Source organism: Delphinapterus leucas, chromosome 17, assembly GCF_059928025.1.
Source record: "Delphinapterus leucas isolate spDelLeu-1000000601 "Yukka" chromosome 17, BTC_Dleu_Yukka2, whole genome shotgun sequence".
NCBI lineage: Eukaryota > Metazoa > Chordata > Mammalia > Artiodactyla > Monodontidae > Delphinapterus > Delphinapterus leucas.
In genome coordinates, this window is record NC_143145.1 from 9,901,665 (window position 1) to 9,923,369 (window position 21,705).

At 42.0% G+C, this 21,705-nt stretch overlaps 1 protein-coding gene across 1 annotated transcript in view; it reads left to right on the plus strand.

Moving 5' to 3' along the window:
• Positions 1-21,705, plus strand: part of ADCY8 (adenylate cyclase 8) — a 217,235-nt gene that overhangs the window by 99,590 nt on the left and 95,940 nt on the right. Inside the window, exons 6-7 of the mRNA XM_022554032.2 lie at positions 3,443-3,601; positions 8,011-8,281. Of these exons, the coding sequence (XP_022409740.2) occupies positions 3,443-3,601; positions 8,011-8,281 (430 nt within the window). The remainder of the gene's footprint in view (positions 1-3,442; positions 3,602-8,010; positions 8,282-21,705) is intronic.

Sequence of the window (21,705 nt, forward strand, 5' to 3'; positions counted from 1 at the left end):
TTTTTCCATTTTTCCCAGAATGTCCAAGGGCACTGTCATCTAGGGAGCTGAGGACCAATCACTCAGTTCTTACTACACTGTAAATTAGTTCATCCTTTTTGAACCAATATATGTCTAGGAACTGCCCAGTTTGTATATGAAATGGGTTGGTTGAAGCTATTTAGATGTAAATAGAGCAAATGCAGGCACAATTTTAGCAGGAAAGGGTAGTGTGATCAATTCATAATTTTTTTTTGGTCTGATTCAACCTGTATATAGTTGTATAATTACAAATTGTTAATTTTGTTAATTACTAACAAAAATTAGTAGTAGCCACTATTTTTGAGTGTTCAAACTGCACCAGGTTAAGTGCTTTATATACATGATTTTATAAACTATCCTAACGACTCTGCACAAATCTAGTTCTCTTTCCCATTGCACCTAAGAAAACTGGGACTCAGAGACTAATGCAACTAGCGTGAGTCCCACAGGTAGTAAGTTGAGATACCTAACTTCACATCCAGGCCTGCTTTAATGCAGACTCCATGCCCCTTGGTGGTGTTGAGAGTCACTTGCTTTGAGAAGCCCATATCATTCCCATTTTACAGAGGGGAATTTACTTCCTTTGCTCCAGTTTCCACAGCCAACAAGGGGTAGATGCAGCATTAGAACTGCTCCCAAAGCTGAGGAGTTGGATGTACTTCACCCACAGTACCAATCCGCCACTCTGCTGAAGTTTGTCTCTCTATTCATCCATTTATTTAACGGTGGAGAAAGTCTAATCTACAGATCAATGATGGCTGTCATTTCTCCAGCACCATCGATGGATTGGTTAATTGGCTAAAAAATGAACCATTTGAAGCATTTCAACTGAAAGAACATTTCCGATGTTCTTCATCTTTTATCATATACCAAACACTCGTCTTTAATAGTTCAGTTAAAGGAAATGACATCATCGCTCTTATGCTGGTAAACTCTTGCATTATTGGTACCCAGCTTGATCTAGAGCTACAAAAAATAATAATAACTATTAAGTGGAGTCTTTATTGAAAATAAATCTTAGCTAGAAGCCCTCCGTGAAAACAGATGAGAGCAAAGCTGCTTTAATTGAAAGGGGAAGATGTAGAGGGTCTCCCCACTCCCCAACTGGCGGGGCCAAACACACCTCCGTGGTTCCCCTGGGACTCTTAGAAGCATCTTGGGACAACAAGGGGCTGTAGAGCAAGAAGGGTTTTGAGCTTTGTCCATGAATTCAACAAATACTTCTGAGCACTGCATGCTAAGTGCTGTGCTAAGTGTGGGCACGTGGAAATGAAAGATGGTACCCCTGCCCTCCAGAAGCTCGGAGTTTGTGGAGAAAAAGAGCGGGTGCGGATGTTTATAAGACGAGTGATCTACAGGCATTTTTTTTTTCTTTACTTGCGACTGACGAGGCACAGCAAAGCAACGGTGGGGCTCTACTTTGGAAAAATTGAAAAGGGACCCGTAACTCAGAGCAGAATTTCCTCCATTTTAGCTTCAAGAATGCTCAAAGGCCCCCTCCCCCCTCAAGAACAGATCTTGAAACACATGGAATGTGTTTGTAGTTCTGTGCAACCGCTGGGTAGCCTTTCCAAAGAGGATCGCTGTCTGTAAATTATTCATTACTTCTCCGTAATTTCATTCTTCCCTTTTATTAAGTCAAATCCCAGACACAACAAAAAGAAGAACAGTGCAATGAAAAAGTGTGTCTTCTTATGATTTTTGTTTTGTGGAAGAAAATAAAAAATCTAAATGTCTTTTCATTAAGATGTTCCAGTGCGTTCCCTGTACAGTGTTAATTGCCTAATGGCCTTAGCATGGTGTGCTGTTTAATAGACCCTCACAATTAGTTGGCAAAGCTCTTTAACAGCCATTATCTCCTTTGGGGCTCACAAAGGCTCTGTGAGCGAAACAATCAGCTAGAGCTTTATTCTACAACCATTGAAACTCTGGATAAGATGAAGCTATTTGCCCAGAATCACACACCACATACAGTGTCTATGTTGCAAGGAGTATGAGGTTTGAAAAACAGCAGCTCCAGTTTAGTCTTAGAATCATGCTTACCAGCTATGTGGCCACAAGAAAATAGGTTAACTTTCCTGCAGTTCCTTCATATGTGATAAGCAACCAAGTAGTCCTTAGTATGTGCCAGAGACTATTCTCAACTCTCTACATATCTTTATTCACTTAACCCTGACAACGCTATTATCGCTCCCATTTTATAGATAGAAGTTAAGTAACGTGCCTAAGGTCATGCAGCTAGTAAGTGGCAGAGCGAGATATAAACTCAGGTAGTCTGGCACTGGAGTCCATATTACACCCTCTACTATAGTGATGCTGGGCACACCTTAAAACTAAAATTGTTTGACTCTTTTTTTTTTTTTTGCGTTGTGCGGGCCTCTCACTGTTGTGGCCTCTCCCGTTGTGGAGCACAGGCTCCGGACACGCAGGCTCAGCGGCCATGGCTCACGGGCCCAGCCGCTCGGCGGCATGTGGGATCTTCCCGGACCGGGACACGAACCCGTGTCCCCTGCGTCGGCAGGCGGACTCTCAACCACTGCGCCACCAGGGAAGCCCCTGTTTGAAATATTTTGAAAATGAAGAAGGAATGTGTGTGCCCAGAGGAAACTCCTGATGGTAGAAATCTTCCTGTTTTCTCAAGCTGCCTCCTCCCCCATGCTTACAGTCAGAGGTCAGTCTGACACAGACCCTGTAAGGTGGCTAAAGTCAACCCATATGTCAAATTTTGGTAAAGATAAAACACAAAAGCTATGGATGGAAGTTGTATCACTGTCTTCCTGCTTCCCAGCCGTTGACCCAGCTCAGCCGTGGGATGTGAGCATACTACTCCAGAGACCACTGCTCTAAGGAGTCAGGAGGTCAGGAAAGAGTTTCAGACAAGGCAGTGATGGAGTGACAAGGTCACTTTTGTGTTTGTGATAGCCATGTAGAACATGATAGAACATGAGCTGGAGGGTGGTCAGGCTGAGGCAGGGAGCCCAGACTGAAGCCTGATGGTGGCCTGAACTAGAGTGTTGGTATGAGGAATGGAGAGAAGAAAATGGAATAAAAATTAAAATATTTAGGTTGGAAATGGAGTGTGCAATGAAGTGCAGAACCTATAATCTATCCCAGGTTTGTACAGTAGTGGGTAGAGAGAGAGATTGATGCCATTCCCTGAGACGGAAGTTATATAGGATGAGCAGGTTTGGGGAGAAGGGTGATAAGGGCCCTTAAACGTTCAGACAAAAGACTAGTAGAGTTTGGAGGAGGAAGGGTATCTTTCTGTTATCAGGAAATCCAAGTAGGCTTCATGGAAGAGGTGGCATATGAATGGACAGGAGTTGAACTTATGGAGTAGGCAAGACCCAGGCTGCCACCCAGGCCAAGGGTGCCTACACTGGCCTTTTACATGTGTCTCTGCATTCACCTATGTCAACAGGTATGTGCGGTCAAGGACGAAGCATGATGTTGACATGCGGATTGGAATCCACTCGGGCTCAGTGCTATGTGGCGTGTTGGGTCTACGAAAGTGGCAGTTTGATGTCTGGTCTTGGGATGTGGATATTGCAAACAAACTTGAATCTGGAGGAATCCCTGGGTAAGCCAAAGCAAAACCCTCTTCTTGCTTAACACTTATCATTTGCTCACTTTGTGACAGTGGGTTTCCCATGTGCAGAATTCAGAAGTATATGTCCAAGAAGCAATTATTTTGGAGGTGACAGAACATTAAAACATCATGCAAATATTGGCCTCAAGACTTTAGTGACATTTGTCATAGGCAATGAGGACGGTGAGATGACACTCAGGTGTTCAGGACCTAGCCCTGCAAAGCGTTGGTTTTCAGATTTGATTTTACATTGGAACCAGAAGAGGAGCATTTTAAAAATCCTGGTGTTCCTAAAAAAAAAAAAAAAAAAAAATCCTGGTTTTCCAGACCCCAGACCAGTTCATGTAAAGCAAAATCTGTACAGAATCTATTTTAAGTTCTTAAAGCAATTCTCATGGGCAGCCAGGGTTAAGACTTACAGACCTGCTATATGACCTTACCCTTCCTTTGAAAACTCAGACATATCTTTGAACTTTCCATGATTTGAAATTGTTTGGCTTTTTATTTTTCTGTTTTTTTAATGTCTGTTATTTCCCCTTCCTATCAATCACTATTTATAGGAAAAAAACTCAGATTACTTTTCCTTTCAATGAGCGAGATAGCCCCCAATTCTAAAAACATCTTGAGTAGTGCTAAATACCATGAATACATCATATCATTTGATCTCACAACACCCCACGTAGTAAATCACGGCTTCCTTGTTTTAATGGGGAGACTGAGGCTCAAAGAGATTAAATCTCTCACATAAACGCAGCTATTAAGTACCTCACTACGCATCACTGTCTTCCGTTGTTAATTTATCAGTCCAGTTTGTTCAAGATTGTCCTTTTATTATGAGTCTCCAGTCCCTCTGTGTCCCCAGTGCCTAGCGTGCTGTATAGAACCTAGGAAGAAGGGAGGGAGGCGTCCAACGCCATGGCATAATGATTGATAGTCTGTAACCCGCAGTCATGCAGAACCCATACGTAGTTTGTTAAACCATCAATAGCTACGCCCTACCCTCAGGGTTTCTGATCGCTGTGTCTGGGATGGGAACCGAGAATATGCCTCCCTAACAAGTTCCCAGGTGATGCTGACGCTGCTGGCCTTGGTACCTCATTTTGAGGACCACTGTTCTCAACCTTTAGTTAAATGAAACAATGTATATAAAGTCCTTTGCTCAGGAAATAGCTGTGGTTGTAGTAATGACCCTATGATGTAGCTGTAGGGTCTTGGAAAGACTCTGAAAGTGTATGTTTTTGTCTCAATCCAGCACTGCCATCTACCACTGATGGGACTTTGGTCTTGTTACTTACTCACTGCCTCTGAGCCAGTTTCACTGTCAGCAAAGTGAGGGGGAAAAAAACGCCTTATCGCCTATAGTTGTTGGAAGAATGGAAATTATATGAGATGATCCATGGAACAAAGCACATAGAATACATTTGGCTACAAAGTAACATTTACACAAAATAAGTGTTGCCCAACTGTTAGATCTTATTTACTATCATGACTATTATTGGCATATCCTGGCATTTAAAATTATCAGAAAGTTTCAGATTTACCTGACATTCAATATATGAGAATATTGTCTGAGAACTGACTCATTTCCTTAGAGGGAAATGTAATCCCCAGACACTCAGCTGCAAATGTATTACTCCAAAGCTCAAGGTAGTTGCAAGGATGAAAATGAACACCTAAAATCCAGTTTCTATCAAAGCATTTAAATATTGATTAGAACTTCAGCAGAAGGATCAGGATGTCTTTCAATATGGAAAACATAATATTGATTTAGGATATGCACATATTAGTCCCCCAAGTGTTGACAGCAGAATAATAAAATGTAGGATCTAGAGAAAATACCAAATGGGGTGGTATTTCACTTGATTATTTTAAAAGAAAATCAGCCATTAGACTTTACGAAACACAACCAGGAGTTTCATTTTGCCTGGGAGAAAAAGACAGCTTTCAAGCATCCAGCTCTGAGCGTGATCTGAGAAAGACTGGGACATTTATTCATTTCATGGAAGGTCAAACATCTTTTCTATTCTCCTAGGTCAACACTACTGAGTTCCTATGTATTGACAAAATTTATCATGAGAATATCTTGTAATTAGCACTTTTCTCAAGAGAGCTCAAAACATCTTTCACATGCTTTTATTTTTAATACAGGCGTACCTTGGAGATATTGCAAATTGTTCCAGACCACCACAATAAAGCAAATATTGCAATAAAGCGAGTCACACGAATTTTTGGTTTCCCAGTGTATATAAGTTATGTTAACATTATACCATGGTCTATTACGTGTGCAATAACATTATGTCTAAAGAAATCAATATACATACCTCAATTAAAAAATACTTTATTGCTAAAAAATGCTAACCATCATCTGAGCCTTCAGCTAGTTGTAATCTTTTTGCAACAGTAACATCAGAAATCACTGATCACAGATCATCATAGCAAATATAATAAAAAAGTCTGAAATATTTTGAGAATTCCCAAAATGTGACACAGGGACATGAAGTGAACAAACGCTCTTGGAAACACAGACTCGCTCAACTCAGGTTGCCACAAACCTTCAATTTGGAAAAAATGAAGTATCTGTGCAGTACAAAAAAGGGAAGCACAATAAAACGAGGTATGCCTGTACCTTACCTCACGTTTGAAATCAATGTCTATATACAAGGATACTTATTTGGAAAACATGCAGAATGTGCCTTAAATGAACAGAAATGCATTGTTTGTAGTTTCTGTTTCTTTACATGTCCTTTGCAGTGGATTATTCTCTCTGTAAGAAAGAACTTAGCAGGATGGGTAAGGGGGGTAACAGGAGAAATCGAGGCAGCACTGAAGAAAATGCATTTGGAAACATCACTTGAAAAAAATTGTTTCCTTGGATATATTGTTTCTAGAATCCAAAAGCCAAGCAAAGTCTTAAGTATCTACCTTATTCATTCATTCATTCATTTAAAAGAGCACTAAAGTCAGCCTAGGGAAATGAATTTGTGCTGAATCAGGGAGTAGGAAATTGTGTGGAAAACACAGCGTGAGCATTCTAAGCAGGAAGAATGGCTTGTTCTGAGTTTAGTAGGTGTGAAGTAGCACCTTGAATCTGACGACATGCCAATTACTTGATTAGCTGGAGAGAGCATCAGAAAATGAGCCTTGAAGTCGCAGGGCCCAGAAAGTGGAGGTCTTAGAGACCTTGTTCAGAATTTAAAGTGTACCCTATAAGCCTTGAGGAGGCATGGAATAAACAACAGAAATAAGATAATGGCATTTAAAAAAATAATCCTAATAATTTAAGGGTTTGTTCTTGTAGCGTGTGCAGTGTACCACGCACCGTTTTAACTGCTTTACATGAATCAACTCTTACAATACTCATGAAGACCCTAAAAAATGGGTACTATTATTTTTCCCATTGTTATGCGTGAGATAACAGACTCATAGAAAGCTTAAATAACTTGCACGAGATCTCTCAGCTAGCAAGTGGCAGAGCTAGGGTTTCAATCCAGGGAGCCTGGCCAAAGCATCCATGCTTGTAACCACCAAGCTAGTCTACCCAGACCACAGTGCACCCCAATAAGTAGTCTGAGTTAGGTAGTTATGAGAACAGAAAAACTCTTGCCCAGAAGGATTTACCATGTGACATTGCCACAATTCACATCTGATCTTTAAGGCTCTTGACGTCATCTGTTGTTTTGCTAAAAAAGAAATGTGAATCTTGAACTATGATGGCTGATATGAGTCTCTTACCTTGTGAGTGAGCCTAGCCAGCTGCCAGCCTGCACGTATCCACAGCTGCGTTCCCTTCTGCTTTCCATATACACATTACAAGGGAAATTGCATCTTACAGTGGTTTTCCTAAAGGACCCTCCGTGTAGCCCTGTGGACTTATAAGACCTGCCTTTGTTCTTAAGAAGATTATAGACAAGTTGAAGAAATAAGGCACAAATATGTGAAAATTGAAAAGGTAGGAAAAGTTCCAAAACAGTAAGCACTACATTTGCATGGTGATAGGACAAGAATTGCCGTTGAGTTCAGAAACATTTATGGAACTTGTTTTTCCAAAATAATCAACATGACTGAAAAAATCACTGATTCTTAAAAGTTGCTGGGATCAGGCTGACAGAAGAAAAACCAAAGGAAGTGCTTAAATGTGGCTCGATGGGGCTGCGATTTATCAGAGTCTACAGCGACCCTTGGGGTGAAGTTGGTGATAGATACCTGCTCATTGATTTATGCTTATACTTTTGTTTTCTTTTATTCTTTCTAGTTTTTCAGGGGAACAGATACTGTCCTTGAGGACACGTCCTCACAGCACCCATGCACAGCCCTGATGTTGGGTTTGCACAGGACCGAAAACAGAGATGGCCTTTGCAAGCCACGTCAGGTGTATAACAACCTATGCTTTGTCCACACAGGAGGATTCACATTTCCAAAGCCACGCTGGACTGCCTCAACGGTGACTATAATGTGGAAGAGGGTCATGGTAAAGAGAGGAACGAATTCTTGAGGAAGCATAATATAGAGACCTATTTAATTAAGCAGCCTGAGGAGAGTCTGCTGTCTTTGCCTGAAGACATCGTCAAGGAGTCTGTGAGCTCCTCAGACAGCAGAAACAGTGGGGCGACATTCACAGAAGGATCCTGGAGCCCCGAACTGCCCTTTGATAACATAGTGGGGAAACAGAACGTAAGTCCCGGCTTGCTTCTTGTGAATGCATGTGCACCTCCAACCCAGTTGCCTCAGAGAAGACCAATTCATCTTTAACCCTTTCTCTGCTGAGTGCCTTAATCGTAATTGATCAAATGTATCACCTCAGGACAGAATTAACCTACGTATGCCATTTCAGGAAATGCCAGAAATACCAGAGGGTTCCCACCACCCTCTCCTTTTTTTTTTTTTTTTTGACCTAGCTAAAAATAAATGTCATGTGAAGCTGAATTATAATTTTACCAAAATTAATTACTCATGTTGGAAAGGATAAACCTCATCTTATTAAACTAACAACAAAGGGGGAAGGGCAAGTCCACGCGAATGTAATTTTTTTACGTAGTTGGCTGGCTAGGAGTACCGAGGTGCCCTCTGAAATTTAAAATCAGGAGGGCATTGTTGATTTGGAAATATAAAAGATGCAAGCGAGGTAAGGATGAGGGCATTCGAGAGTAGTAAGCAATTTCAAAGCCACCCACATAATGCTATTCTTATGTAGTGTGGATTTGCATCTTCCATGAGGGATAAAGCAACAAAGTCAGTACATCAGGTGTAAGTTATCAATCATCAAATTATTTTTAAAAGTATATCTTCAAATACCAGAATCACACTAAACCCAGTGAGCTGCTCTGACACTGAGAGGCACCAGAGAACTGAAGTTGATCAAGGGAGAACCAAAGTGGATTCAGAGATGCTCCCCTCTCCAGAATGCTTGTTCAGGGCATGGGCAAAATCACCTGCTCTTAACAGGTTTTCCCTTCCCTTCCCTTAGGCCAGGCACATATAGTTGAACTCATGTAAGTTGTGTGACTTCATTGTGCTTTTTTAAAGAAACTAACCCAAGAAAAGCCACTATATAAGGCTTGTAAACAGCTTCTGACATTCTCCCGAGCCAAGGAAAAGCTGACAGTACTATGAAATAAATAGACCAAATTGATAGTGTCTGGAGCTTTATGAAGACATATATGTGTTCACTGTCTAATCCACAGACCTGAACATTTCTCATTAACTTGTCATTAAGAAAAATCTGTCTGCTTAAAGACATTTAAAATGGAAAAGGTTAAAATGCTGAGAGTCTTGCCTCTTTATTCTGCATTTGAAAGATTGATGGGGCGCTCTGAGGCCAGGTTAACCTTGGCTTCCTTCCAGCTCTGTGTGAAGGAGCTAAGGATCAATGCATGGACCCCATTCACTGGTCAAAGATGCAGGTTGAACCCTTGAACCCAGCCCGCATACCTTGCAAGAGCCTTTAATATTCTTTTGTGAGTGTTTACTTTCCCCCCAAATTACTATGCCTACACAAGTCAGCACTGATTTCAGCGCCTACCTCTTTCCATCCCTGAATTGATATGCATGGTACAATTTGCTATTATAGAATATTACAGTCTTAAATACTTCCTGGAGTTGGTGCATGCCCAGCTGAAAGTACCCTTTGTTTCCTCTGCCTATTGTTAGCTTGAGCCTGAAGGCTGCTTATTTTAAAAAGATGCACGCCTCACCCTGAACACTTCAATAATTCTGCATAAAGTTTTCTCTCTTGGTTTTTTGTTTTTCTTTTTCTTTTTGGTCTTTCCTTTTGAAAAACTCTGTCCGTTTAAGCTGATTGTGGAAATGGGGATAATTCCTAATTGTTCTCATCTCAGTGTGTACCTATCCTTGCTACTAGGAATTGAGAACCCAGAAGAGAGGTTGAGGTGCTCGGTTTTAAGTCATGATTGATTGATCTGGTAGAATTATATAGGAATACTGGAAATATTTATCTGCTGATTTCCTAAAGATATTTACTGATGTCATCAAATAGCTTTTATAAAAGATGTCATTATTCGTCAAAGATTATTATTCTTGGTGTTTAACCATACCATATATTTCTTATGATGCCTGAGTTTTGCCTTTCTTTGCCATCTTCAACATAAATAATCTCAATTTTTTTTATGTCTTCATTCTTAAGAGCCAATGAATGTATGCTGATATTCATAAATAACCAAGTGGCACTAATAACATTTTGGAAATTATTGAGTCAATTAAAATGGTCACAAGCATCAGAATTGCACTTATGCTTAGCTCTGGAAGTCAGTGATCCATATGTGCAATTCAGAGACATAATGTGTGCCTGGAAGAGATCAAAACTGGTCTGGCTGAGCCTGTGCTCTGCCAAAACACCCAGTCAATACCACAGAAAGCCCAGACCATCTGGGTGTTTGCATAACACAGATAAAACATACTAATGCTTCACTGGGGATTTGCTAGCTAAATTGGCCAGATGTTTTAGTTTCTATTGATTCACAAAGTATGCTTTGAAATATTTTTAACGACATTGGTATGTCATGCCATAATCTGTGCTATATAGACAGCAGATGTTCAGATAGTTGCATTCTCATGTATTCATTCATTCAATAAAGATTAATTGAGCATCTGTTACATGCCAACTACTGCTAGTAATATAAGAGGAGGGACAGAAGAAACACTTTGGAGATAAAGTCAGCCGGTAGTGTATGTGCTTCATGAAGACAGGAATTGTATCTGTTTCCCGTATCACTATTTAGTTCATAATTAGAACAATACCTGGTAAGTAACAGGACTTGCTTGCAGTTTGCTGAATGAATTAATTAAATGATAGATGTGGGTGGTACAGGAGAAGACCCAGTCAAGTTTGACTTCCAGGTTTTTTGCTTGGATGTGACTGATTAGATGGTAGAACTGCCCACTGAAATAAAAAATAGTGGAATGGAAGGCGATTAGGAGAGAAACACTAAGAATTTAGTTAAGGACGTGTTCAACTTGAAATGCCTAGGAGAGGTCCAGGGAGGGATATCCAAAAGGCTATTGAACACACACTTCTGAAGCTCAGGCATGAAAAAACTATGCAAGGGATGTGAGTCTGGAAGTATTTGAGTGCTAGATGAAGCCATGAGAATGAAAGAGAGAACTGCAAGGAATATGTAAAATAAAACACTAAGAAGGTACAAGACAGACCTATAGGAACACCAGATGGAGGTGAAAGAGAGTCAGGATCCCATGACAGAGGCAGATATGAAGCAAAGGGACCAGAAGAGGATTAGGCAATGTGGTATCATGGAAGCCTACAGAACGGAGCATTTTGAGAAGAACAGGGTGATCAACACTGTCAAATGTAGCCAAGAGGTGCAGGAAGATGAAGACTGGACACTGCCAGTGGGAATTGGATTGGAAAACGTCATTGGCAAGAGACAGATTTGACACAGTGGTGACGTCAGAAGCCAAATTGTCCCAGTTGATAAGTGAGAGAGCTCTGGATTTCCAAGAACCCCAACTCTATCCCAGTCCCCTCTCGGCTCCCCATTTCAGGAGTCTGTCAATGGTTTGCAGGAGCAAAAAAGTCACTTAGAATTATTTCTGGCCCCTATCTGAGTCTTCCAGTCCCTGTCTATGCCTGAAGATAATCTCTTGTTTTTGATGGTGTGCATCTTCCCAGCCCTTATAATCTGTGTCCAGTTAAGCTAAAATTGTTGGTTCAGCCCACTCTTGGACACCCTGAGCACTTATGCTTTGCATCCCTGACTCCTGACATGGGCCAGTGTTCTGCCCACTGATTTGGTATCCTGGATCCCTGAATCCTGGCTCAGATACCTGTGAGGCTTCCTATGCTCTGAGCCTCTGAATGGAATGAAATTAAGAAAACTAGAAGGCAAGAGGATTATGATCACAGGTGGACTATTGAAATGTAAGGTTACAAAAGTAGAAGTAGGTAGTTGAAGTACACCAAAAGTGAACATTTTTGACATGGGGGAGGATGTCCAGAAATTTCAAGGCTAAGTTGTTGGAATGAGTCATCAAAATGGTCATTGAATCTCTCAGAATAAAGACAAAATTTGAGATGAAAATGAAGACTTAAGAAAAGGGTCCTCATATGAAAGATTGTATTTTCCCCTTCTGGTTGCATGCTACAACTAAAATCTGTTTGTAAGCTTGAGCTCTGGTTCATTCAATTATTTAACAGATGTTAGTATTCTAGATGCTGAGGATCGAGTAATGAGAGGACAGACTTGATTCCTGTCCTCCAAGAGTTACATTTTAAGGGAGTGGAGAATGCAGACAATTAACCAAATCACAAAAGTTCTGAGAAGGAAATATAGATGAATATATGACTAGGGGGCAGATAGAATTACTGCAGATAGGGTCATCAAGAGACCTCTGAAAATGTGACTTGAGTGCCGAAAGGACCCTGCATTTGAATAATCAGGAAAAGAGCATTATAGATAGAGGAAACGGCTAGTGCAAAGGCCCTGGGGTGGGAAAAATTTGGTATGTTACAGCAAAAAGGCCCAAGTGGCTAGAGCATAGTGAGTAGGGAAAGAAGGAATACAAGAAGAAGTTAAAGGAGACAGACGTTGATCTTGAAAACCTAGTTGACTTTGGATTTTATTCTAAGGGAAGTGATAGAGATATTTTAAGCTGGCCAGTGACATGATCGGATTTAGATGTTTAAGAGATCGCTTTAGCTGCCTGTGGAGAATGGATTGTAGGGACCAAGAATGGACTCCTTAGACAAACAGCATCTTTACTTATGATTTACAAGAGGATACCAAAGGGTGAAGCTTTTATGTCGCTATAAAGTGTATTGTGTAACGATATGAATCATTTTAACTTGATTTTTATGACAAGTGATAATGCCAAGAGAGGTGGAGCCACCCTTTTAGAAGCAAACCCCCTTTTAGAGCCTGGGTGCTGTCCCTCATATATTGAGAAATCATCACCATTGTCCCATCCATCCCTTTCACATTGATCACAGCATCAGAACCCAGGCATTTTTCTATTACTCCTCCAGACCTTTTAAAAGAATCACCTGGGGACAAGTACACATTTGGTACTTCCGTTTTCTATATTAGTTGTTTCTGCAGAGTAGAAGTCATTTGGTCATTATTGTTATCATGAAGTTCATATGTGTACTGTGAAGATTGAAAACACAAAAGAAATTTCTGTACAGGCAAACCTCAGAGATATCGCAGGCCTGGTTCCAGACCACCACCATAAAGCAAATATCACAATAAAGCAAGTCACACTGATTTTTTGGTTTCCCAGTGCATATAAGTTATATTAACACTACACTGTAGTCTATTAAGTGTGCAATAGCATTATATCTAAAAAAACAATGTACGCAAGTGTAATTAAAAAACGCTTTATTGCTAAAAAATGCTAACCGTCATCTGAGCCTTCAAGTCATAATAGTAACATCACAGATCACTGATCACAGGTCACCATAACAAATACAACTATTATGAAAAAGTTTGAAATATTGTGAGAATTACCAAAATCTGACACAGACATGCCAAGTAAGCAAATACTGCTTTTAAAAATGGCACCAATAGACTTGCTTGATGCAGGGTTGCCACAAACCTTCAATTTATAAAGCTCGCAGTATCTGCAAAGCACAACAAAGTGAAGCGCGATAAAACAAGGTGTGCCTGTGTTCTGCACAACAAGACAGAAAGCAAATGTGTTTCATTGCCAGGAATATAGATAAATATCCAGAGCATCATTAACGCTAATAGAAGTAGAGAGCTTGGGACCAGGTACCGTGTTGGGAGCATTGCTCACTCATATTCTTTGCATTTCATTCTCACATCAACCTTACTGGGTAAGTGTGACGTGCCTGTTTTACAAGTGACAAAATTGTGATTTGAGAGATCAGTTCGTTTTTTGAAGGATATACAGTGAATGAACAACAGAATTGGAATTAGAACCCAGTTATGTCTGACTCCAAAAAACCACATACTCTCCATCAGGCTGCATTGCCTCCCCTTTTGGTCCTGAAGATATATGCTGCGTTTCTACCTACTACCTTGTTTCCTGGTCAGTTAGTATTAAAAGGCTGTGTGTGTGTGTGTGTGTGTGAGTGTGTGTATTCACCCTCTGAAGCTAGGTCACTCTCTCAACAGGGATATTTAGAAATTTTCTGTGAAAGCTCCAGGAAAGGACCAGCTTCTCCTCCAGTAGCGTTAGCATACCCCTAACATCTCATACCCTGAGTGTCCTGATGTGATCATTGTTTGCATGGAAAGGGCTAAGCAGGGCAGTCGCTCAAGTCTGCCTAGGAATAAAACAATCATTTGATTTAGTCACACTTAAGACTGCAGAATGTTGACACCAGAAGAAAAGGAAATGTGTAGGGAGTGGGGCTGGCCATGGCGGAAAGCAGGCTGTAAGAACATATTTATGTTACTATGTTTTTATCAGTCCCAGCTGGGACTTTTCTTAGATCCTGTTTTCTGTATCCACTGGAAGAAAAAATTCTCATCTGATTGCCTTGCTGATCAAAACCATGTTGACCTGTTGCTGAGAGCCGTTTCCTCAGAGTAAACCAGTTAGTCCTGTAAGCTGTGAGTCTCATGATCTTGGGGCAAATCTCTGCAGGACCCAAAATTTACCCATATGATAGTGGGAAGGGCCAGAATGGAAACCCAAGAGAACTGAGTTATGGCCCTGATTTCTCCACTTACTATTGCAAGGCCTTAGGGAACCACGTCTCCCCTCCAAACCTCAGTGTTCCTATCTGTACAATGCCAGAACTGGACTGGATGATCCCATCACTTCCTTTCAGCTCCAACATTGCCTATTCAGTTTCTCAGCCTCAGACACATGCTGGGAGTCTGTTTCTACACTGGTGAGTTACCTACACTTCGGAATCCTGCCACCCAAAGCCCAGGGAACCAAATAATTCCCTGGAAAGTAATGGGGTTATCCAGTTTACAATTTTCCTAGTATAACAATTTAGCATAACTGTCATCCTAATGAACTGTCTTAAAGTATTAATACCAAATCGGAAGCAAGAGTTAAAGCAAAAAAAATTATTGAGGTAAAAATCTCACCTTACTAGGGGATGGAATTGGCCCTTTCTCTCAGCATTCTGGATAACTGCATTTTGCACCAAACCAAACATCATTATAAACATCATCACATTTTGCCATCTTTCAGAGTCCAGTTTTCAGCATGATCATTATGTTCTCCTGTTGAGAAATATTGATCACTAGGGTTTGATTTCTTTCCTTCTGTTTCTGTCCCTAAAGGTGAGGTGCAAACTAAGTGGCTGGCCCCTTCTTTTTGCATATAAAAGCCCAGAAGACAAAGAACACTCTTAGGGCTTCCCTGGTGGCGCAGTGGTTGAGAGTCCGCCTGCAGATGCAGGGGACACAGGTTTGTGCCCCGGTCCGGGAGGATCCCACATGCCGCGGAGCGGCTGGGCCCGTGAGCCATGGCCGCTGAGCCTGCGCGTCCGGAGCCTGTGAGAGGCCACGACAGTGAGAGGCCCGTGTACCGCAAAAAAAAAAAAAAAAAAAAAAAAGAACACGCTTAATTCAAACTCATTTTACTTTTATCATTTGACTTGGGCAAGTCAGTCCCCCCAAGATGTTCGTTTGTTTCCTCATTCATTCAGCCACTGATTATTCAACTACTTAATGAACTACAATTTCCCAAGCATTGTGCTGGGTGCTGAGGTTGGGAAGATGCAGAAGGAGGTGCAAAACTGTCGAGGAGCTCACAGGCCAGTGGTATTACTAACAGGGCAACAGACTAAGTGGACATTGCTGTCTTTCTAGCAGGACTGAATAGTGATCCCAGGTAATCAGGGAAGACCTTCCCAAGGAAATGACTGTTAAGCTGAGATCTATAGACAAGCAGGAGTGAGGCCAACAGTGAGGGAACACGACCCCAGGAGGAGGGAAGCAGTAAGGCCATCATCTCAGCCTGGGTTTCTGCTCCTCAAGACCAAACCACATGCTTCTCTTTCCCCTCAGAGAACTCTGACCTGAAATTTCTACCCCGAAAAATGCCTGAAATACTGGCTATTGGTCTTGAAGAGGAAGCTGTGTTTTCAGAGTTTGCTGCTTCAGTGGTAAGCTGCTGAGTATCTAATTGCCGTGTTCAGTCTTGACATACAGGAAACCACAGGCAGATTTTTCTCCATAGGTAATTTCTTTTGAACCATTTTAACATCAGATGAAGTTCTGATGTGGATTGGGTGGGACATCTGTAGGCTTTCAGGGTAGAGACCATGAAGGACTCTGGACATTTCCCTGAAGCCCATCTGCACTCTAACGGTAACGCGGCTTTTACAGACCACAGAACTCCCCAGCCTGCTTTTAGCCCTGACTCTGAAGATAGCAGCTGAGTTCAGCCAGGAAGAGTCATTAGAGGGACCTGGTTTTTCACTCTCTTCAGAAAGGCAAATGGATTTGAAGCCTTCCAGAGAGCGTTGAGTGGATTACGTAGGCAATTTGATCCATTAACTTTGACACATCATCCCCCCTTTCTCTGAAGTTCCAGAGGTAGACTAAGGTGGAAAAGATAAAGGTAGAGAGAAGTTTGTGGCTCACGCGGAATTGCAGCTCTGGAAGCGAGCATTTAAGTTGGCACAAGACACAGCCTGTGGTTACCCCATAGCCAACAACTGCCTGAAACTTTGCTAAACTAGTTGGACTCTTCTTTTACCAGGGATTGACTAGTTGTTTGGGGAGCCATAAACATCTGAGGAACTGGAACCAATGAATGCAACAGTATTTTAAATATGTGAAGATAAGTGTATAATATTCTAAATGTGTGAAGATAGGAAGAGAAGAGCAAAAATCTGGATTTTTTTCTGACTTATTACCTCGCTTTGAAAAAATAGAACTGGGATTTAAGTTTTATTAAACTTAATGCCACTTTTGCTATGAGTGGGCTGAGAGGTGTCATTGTAAAAGTTCTTCATTGAGCTATGTCAGGATTTTCCCATCTTTTCTCCACCAAGAAGACCTTTCATTTCTCTGCCAGTGCAATTCTTATGCATTAAGGTTTTTCTTTCCAAAGAAAATTGCATTTGTATTCCCCTTTTTAAATATTAGTTGGCACATGTGTCATGACCCACCGTTGCTGCTGCTCTGCACAAGGAAACGAATGGTACCACTGTAAGGTGATTCGGTTCCAGCCCAGAGCAGAGACACTTGATATTTTTGTTGGCATGACCAGCCTCATCTTGGCTTTTAGTGTATGTACTTATTTTTGCTTCGCCTAGGGTCTAAAAGGAGTTACAGTCCTAATCCCTTGGGTATTGATGAAACTTGAAAGCCCCTCACATCTCAAGGATCTCCAAACTACTACTGTGAATTCCAGGTTATGAACCACTAGATTCCATTGTGCCTTTCCCACTTTATGGCTTTTATATCACCTTTAGTCCCTTAAAGGATCTCTTCACACCTTGAGATGATAAGGGCTCTGTATATGTCTTACGTGGTAGCTCCCACTCAGGAGTCCATGTCTTCAGAGTACTTAGATACAGGACTGTTCTTAAGTGATAAACTTAGAAACAAATATTTAGGAATAATGATAGCCAAGAAGAGCTACACTAATTAGATGAATCCAGTAGAAAAGTGTGTGGTAGAAAAGTTAGGATAAGACGAAGTAGAGGCCACTGAGCAGTTTCTTCTTTTCCCAGTTTTGTCCTACCACTGTTACCCACCAGGGTTCTTGGCCTCCTTAATCAATAGAAATTGATCAGAAGCCAGACAAGAAATTCAGGCAAGGCTTTACTGGGGCCCCTGCTGCAGCAGCGGGGAGCGGGAACAAGTAACAGCTTCCCTTGCTCGCTCACTCCCGGGGGCGGGGGGTTGGGGGCCCGTGAGCTCATTCCTTATATGGGGTGAGGGTAGGGGTGTGTCCAGGGGTCGGGGCCGGGGGATAGCTTGGGTGGTTTGACCACTCCTTAGGTGGTGTTGTGCACAGGGGGCGTGGGCAGTACCCTGCTTTTGCTCCCAACCCCCTATTTTTGCTCCCTGCTCTTCAGAAGTGGCATGGGCTTTTTTTGGGTCTTTTTGTATCTTTTGTCCAGAACTTGCCTCAACTGCAGCAGGCGTGCAGTTATTTTTAGTCCCATATAGTTTCTTTGTATTTTGTTGCTGGAGGAGAGGTTTGTCCAGGTGCAAGCATTGCAGCACTGCAGCAAAGGGTCCGAAGTCCCAGCCGATCTCACCATCCCTGGGGAAAGGTTAAGAGAGGCTGCATTCTTGAAGGTCAGTAAGGTGAGCTCCATTGAAGCCAAATCCGGGAAAGCATCAATCACTAAACTTTTAATTAGCAAATTGTATAGTAAGACCTATAGCCTTAAAGTACCAAATGGGAGCAATTTATCAGCAACTCTTGATGTAATACGTATGTCATAGTCCTAAACAAAAAGAGTTACTTCAGAACCTAAAAAAAGATAAAAGTTCGGTAACTCTTCTATTTCAGTTTTCTCCACATTTCTGTTAAGTAAACAAAGACACACATATAAACATGCACACACATGCGCGTGCACACATACCCCCACCCTCACACATACACTCATTTTCCCCATGCATTGATATTTCTGAAAAATCTACGTCTTTTCTTAAATTAATTTTTATTGGAATATAGTTGCTTTACAATGTTGTGTTTCTACTGTATAGCAAAATGAATCAGTTATACATATACATACATCCCCTCCTTTTTGGATTTCCTTTGAAAAATCTACATCTTTGGTATTCACAAGGAAGCTGAGTAACTGAAGTCCTGATATATGTTCATTGATTTATTTCCTGAGCTGAAATTATCTGATTGCCAAGACAATCCATTGCCCGCTCAGGGGGTCACTTGGTCAAGTGGGTTAGTAGCCACCTCTCCAGACACAGCCTGTGACATTTTGACCCAGTCATTTCGGTGCTGTGAGTACTTTGACTCTCAGCTGTCCCGTGGCCCTGTAAACAAGTCACTGATGTGTCAGCCTCTCAACCCTGCCCCTCTGCCTAGGCCCACCCCGTCCCTCTCACCCACACCCCCCAACCCTGAGATGAGATCAGTGCTGGCGTTTACACATCTGTTCCACACATTACTGTGGATGTGATATTTTAAAAGCTAAAAATTCAATTTTGGCAACTTGCCTCAAACCATGCAACTTCAAAGAGGCCACATCTAACTGGATGTGCCAACTTCTGTTTCAGCCAGTTCTGCAGCAGTTTAGCGACGATCTTTTATTAAAAATGGCTCTAGCGTGTAATGACTAAAGTACAATCACATTCCCAAACTGAGATGAGCATCTTTCTGAGGAATTCAAAGGATAAAGTCAGAGTTAAGGGATCCTGAATTAGCTAATAGAGGACTGGTCAAACAGAGCCAGACAAGCTTCTGGAAGGACAGAATCAGTGTCAGACATCACTTGTCCTGGGCTAACCTGGCCCTGAGGTCCTTGGACCAGACCTTGGGGACAAAATCTGGAACGCTAGAAATTCCCTCTGTGGGCTCTGAGTCCCCTTATTTTGAGAGCTCGGCCCAGTCACCTGGAATTGTGGCTAGCCCGGAAGTTCAGCCACAACTGACCATTTGCCCACCCCTCATCCAAAGAGAACCGAGCCAGTGTGTCTGCATCCAAAGCCAGCAGCCACTAGTAGGATGAACTGAAGCAAAGAGCAAGGCATTTAACGTCAGGGAAAGTACACTGGGAAAAGAGCCGAGCACATCTGGGACCTAAACCCCCAAATAAATAAACTGCTTTCATGATCCACCTTATCAATATTAGTCAAAAGGTCAAGAGTAAAGCTGTGGGATTCAAATCAATAGCAAACTAATATATGCTTATTGTGGGATCTGCCAGAACTCGGGGTACCTCCCCTGTCATTGTTTTGTTCTTTTGATCATAAACAGTTTGAAATTTCGGACCACAGTGACAAAGGCCAATCAAAGGAGTGTACACATCCTTTATTCCCTATCCAATGCAGCACCCAGACAATATTTGCAAACTTCCAGTTCTGCCCCAAAGCGGGAAGCAGTGATTATCCAAATAGCCTGGGCCCCAGACATATTGTTTGCTCACAGTTGAGCATCGGGAACCAGGCTACAGAGGGGTGCTGGAATCCTGCAGCAGGCTGGCTGGAAGTGTCTGGACCATTATTTCAGCAAACAGAGTGGACATTCTGACCCTTGTTATTTCATTTCCTGGAGCAGAAGCTATGAGCTTATTGTGAAAATTATTTAAACCTCTTCCTGTAGTTGTATTCCCTAGACCTCCTCCCACAGTGAGATCTCAAAAAATATTCTGTTGCTTTGTTTGGAAGGTAGATTATGATGGCATAAATATCTAAAAAAGAAAAGAGAAAGTAAGTAGTATCCCTAAACTAAAAACACCATCAGGCATATCATTTGAATGTGATATCTCGTTTTCTCTCAGTACAGACAGGAAAAGTTGTGACCATCTTGGCTAACACCTCTTGCTTATGAAGAATGGTCTAATTCACTAGCACCTCCATTTTTATAAGAAGGAAACATTGTGTGTGATGGGTTCTGGGGAGCCCTGTGTGGATATTTTCCCAGGGCCCACCCCCAACTCGGTGTTTGCCCAAAGACTCCTTAAAACCTTTTATCAGAAAAACATTACATGCACATCCAAGGAAATCTCTGCTCCCCCATCCCTAGATTTGAGGGAAAAAAATAATTGTGCCACTTTCAAACACAGCAAGCATCCTTTCTGAGATCCCTGAATGCCAGTCATTGTGGACTAGATCACCTCAAATCTTTCCCAAGTGAGCTTTCATAAAAAGAGCACAAAAATAATTTTTTTTAAAAAGGAGGAACCTTCTCTTCTGGGGGTTGGTTGGGGGTTTAATAAACAGTAGAGAAAATAGAGCTCTAATGTGTGCACTTGGGGGCCCTTATTCAGGCTTAGCTTTTGTTCCTGGCGATTTTTCTCAAGTCGGCCTATAGTTGTAGGACACAGGAAGTGGGTTAGGGACTGAAAGATAAAAATCCCTGCCTTTTCCACAATCCAAACCCTGCAGGCGACAAGTTTGAAATGGAGCCACAGAGGCCTCCAAAGGAGGCACGGGCAGATGCTGCCATAGAGACAATGGAAGGATGCTCCAGGAGTGAGTTGAGGAAGCCAATGGCTCTACCTGCTTCTGACTGCAGACTCCAGCCTGAGACTGGAAGCAGGCAGAGTCTTGGGAGAGGATAAGCCATCTCGGCCTGAAAGATGGAGGCTGCTATGAGGCTCTGAGCCTGTTGGACTGGGCATCTTCTCTGGGTCTTTCCCCAGCAGCAACAAGCTGGCCTACAATGCAGGATCTCAATCACAGCTACCTATAGCTAAATCTCAAAACTGCCATGTCCATCTCCCAGAGAAGCTAAAAGATGAGGCCCTTTCACTGATGGCTTTAACCTTACGCTTTATGCTGGTTCATGGGAAACACTCAAGTTGATGTTAATGCAGGCGCTGGTCCCAGAAAAGGCTGTAAGTTAGTGCTTTCCCATCTGTGACCTCTGGTACCCTAGCAGCCAGCACCAAGAGGTAGTAGTAGGGAGGCATTTTCTGGATTCCAGAAACCTGAGTAAAACCTCATATTGACACGGACCATAAGGCTGCCTCTCCAGGCTCTCGCTCTTGG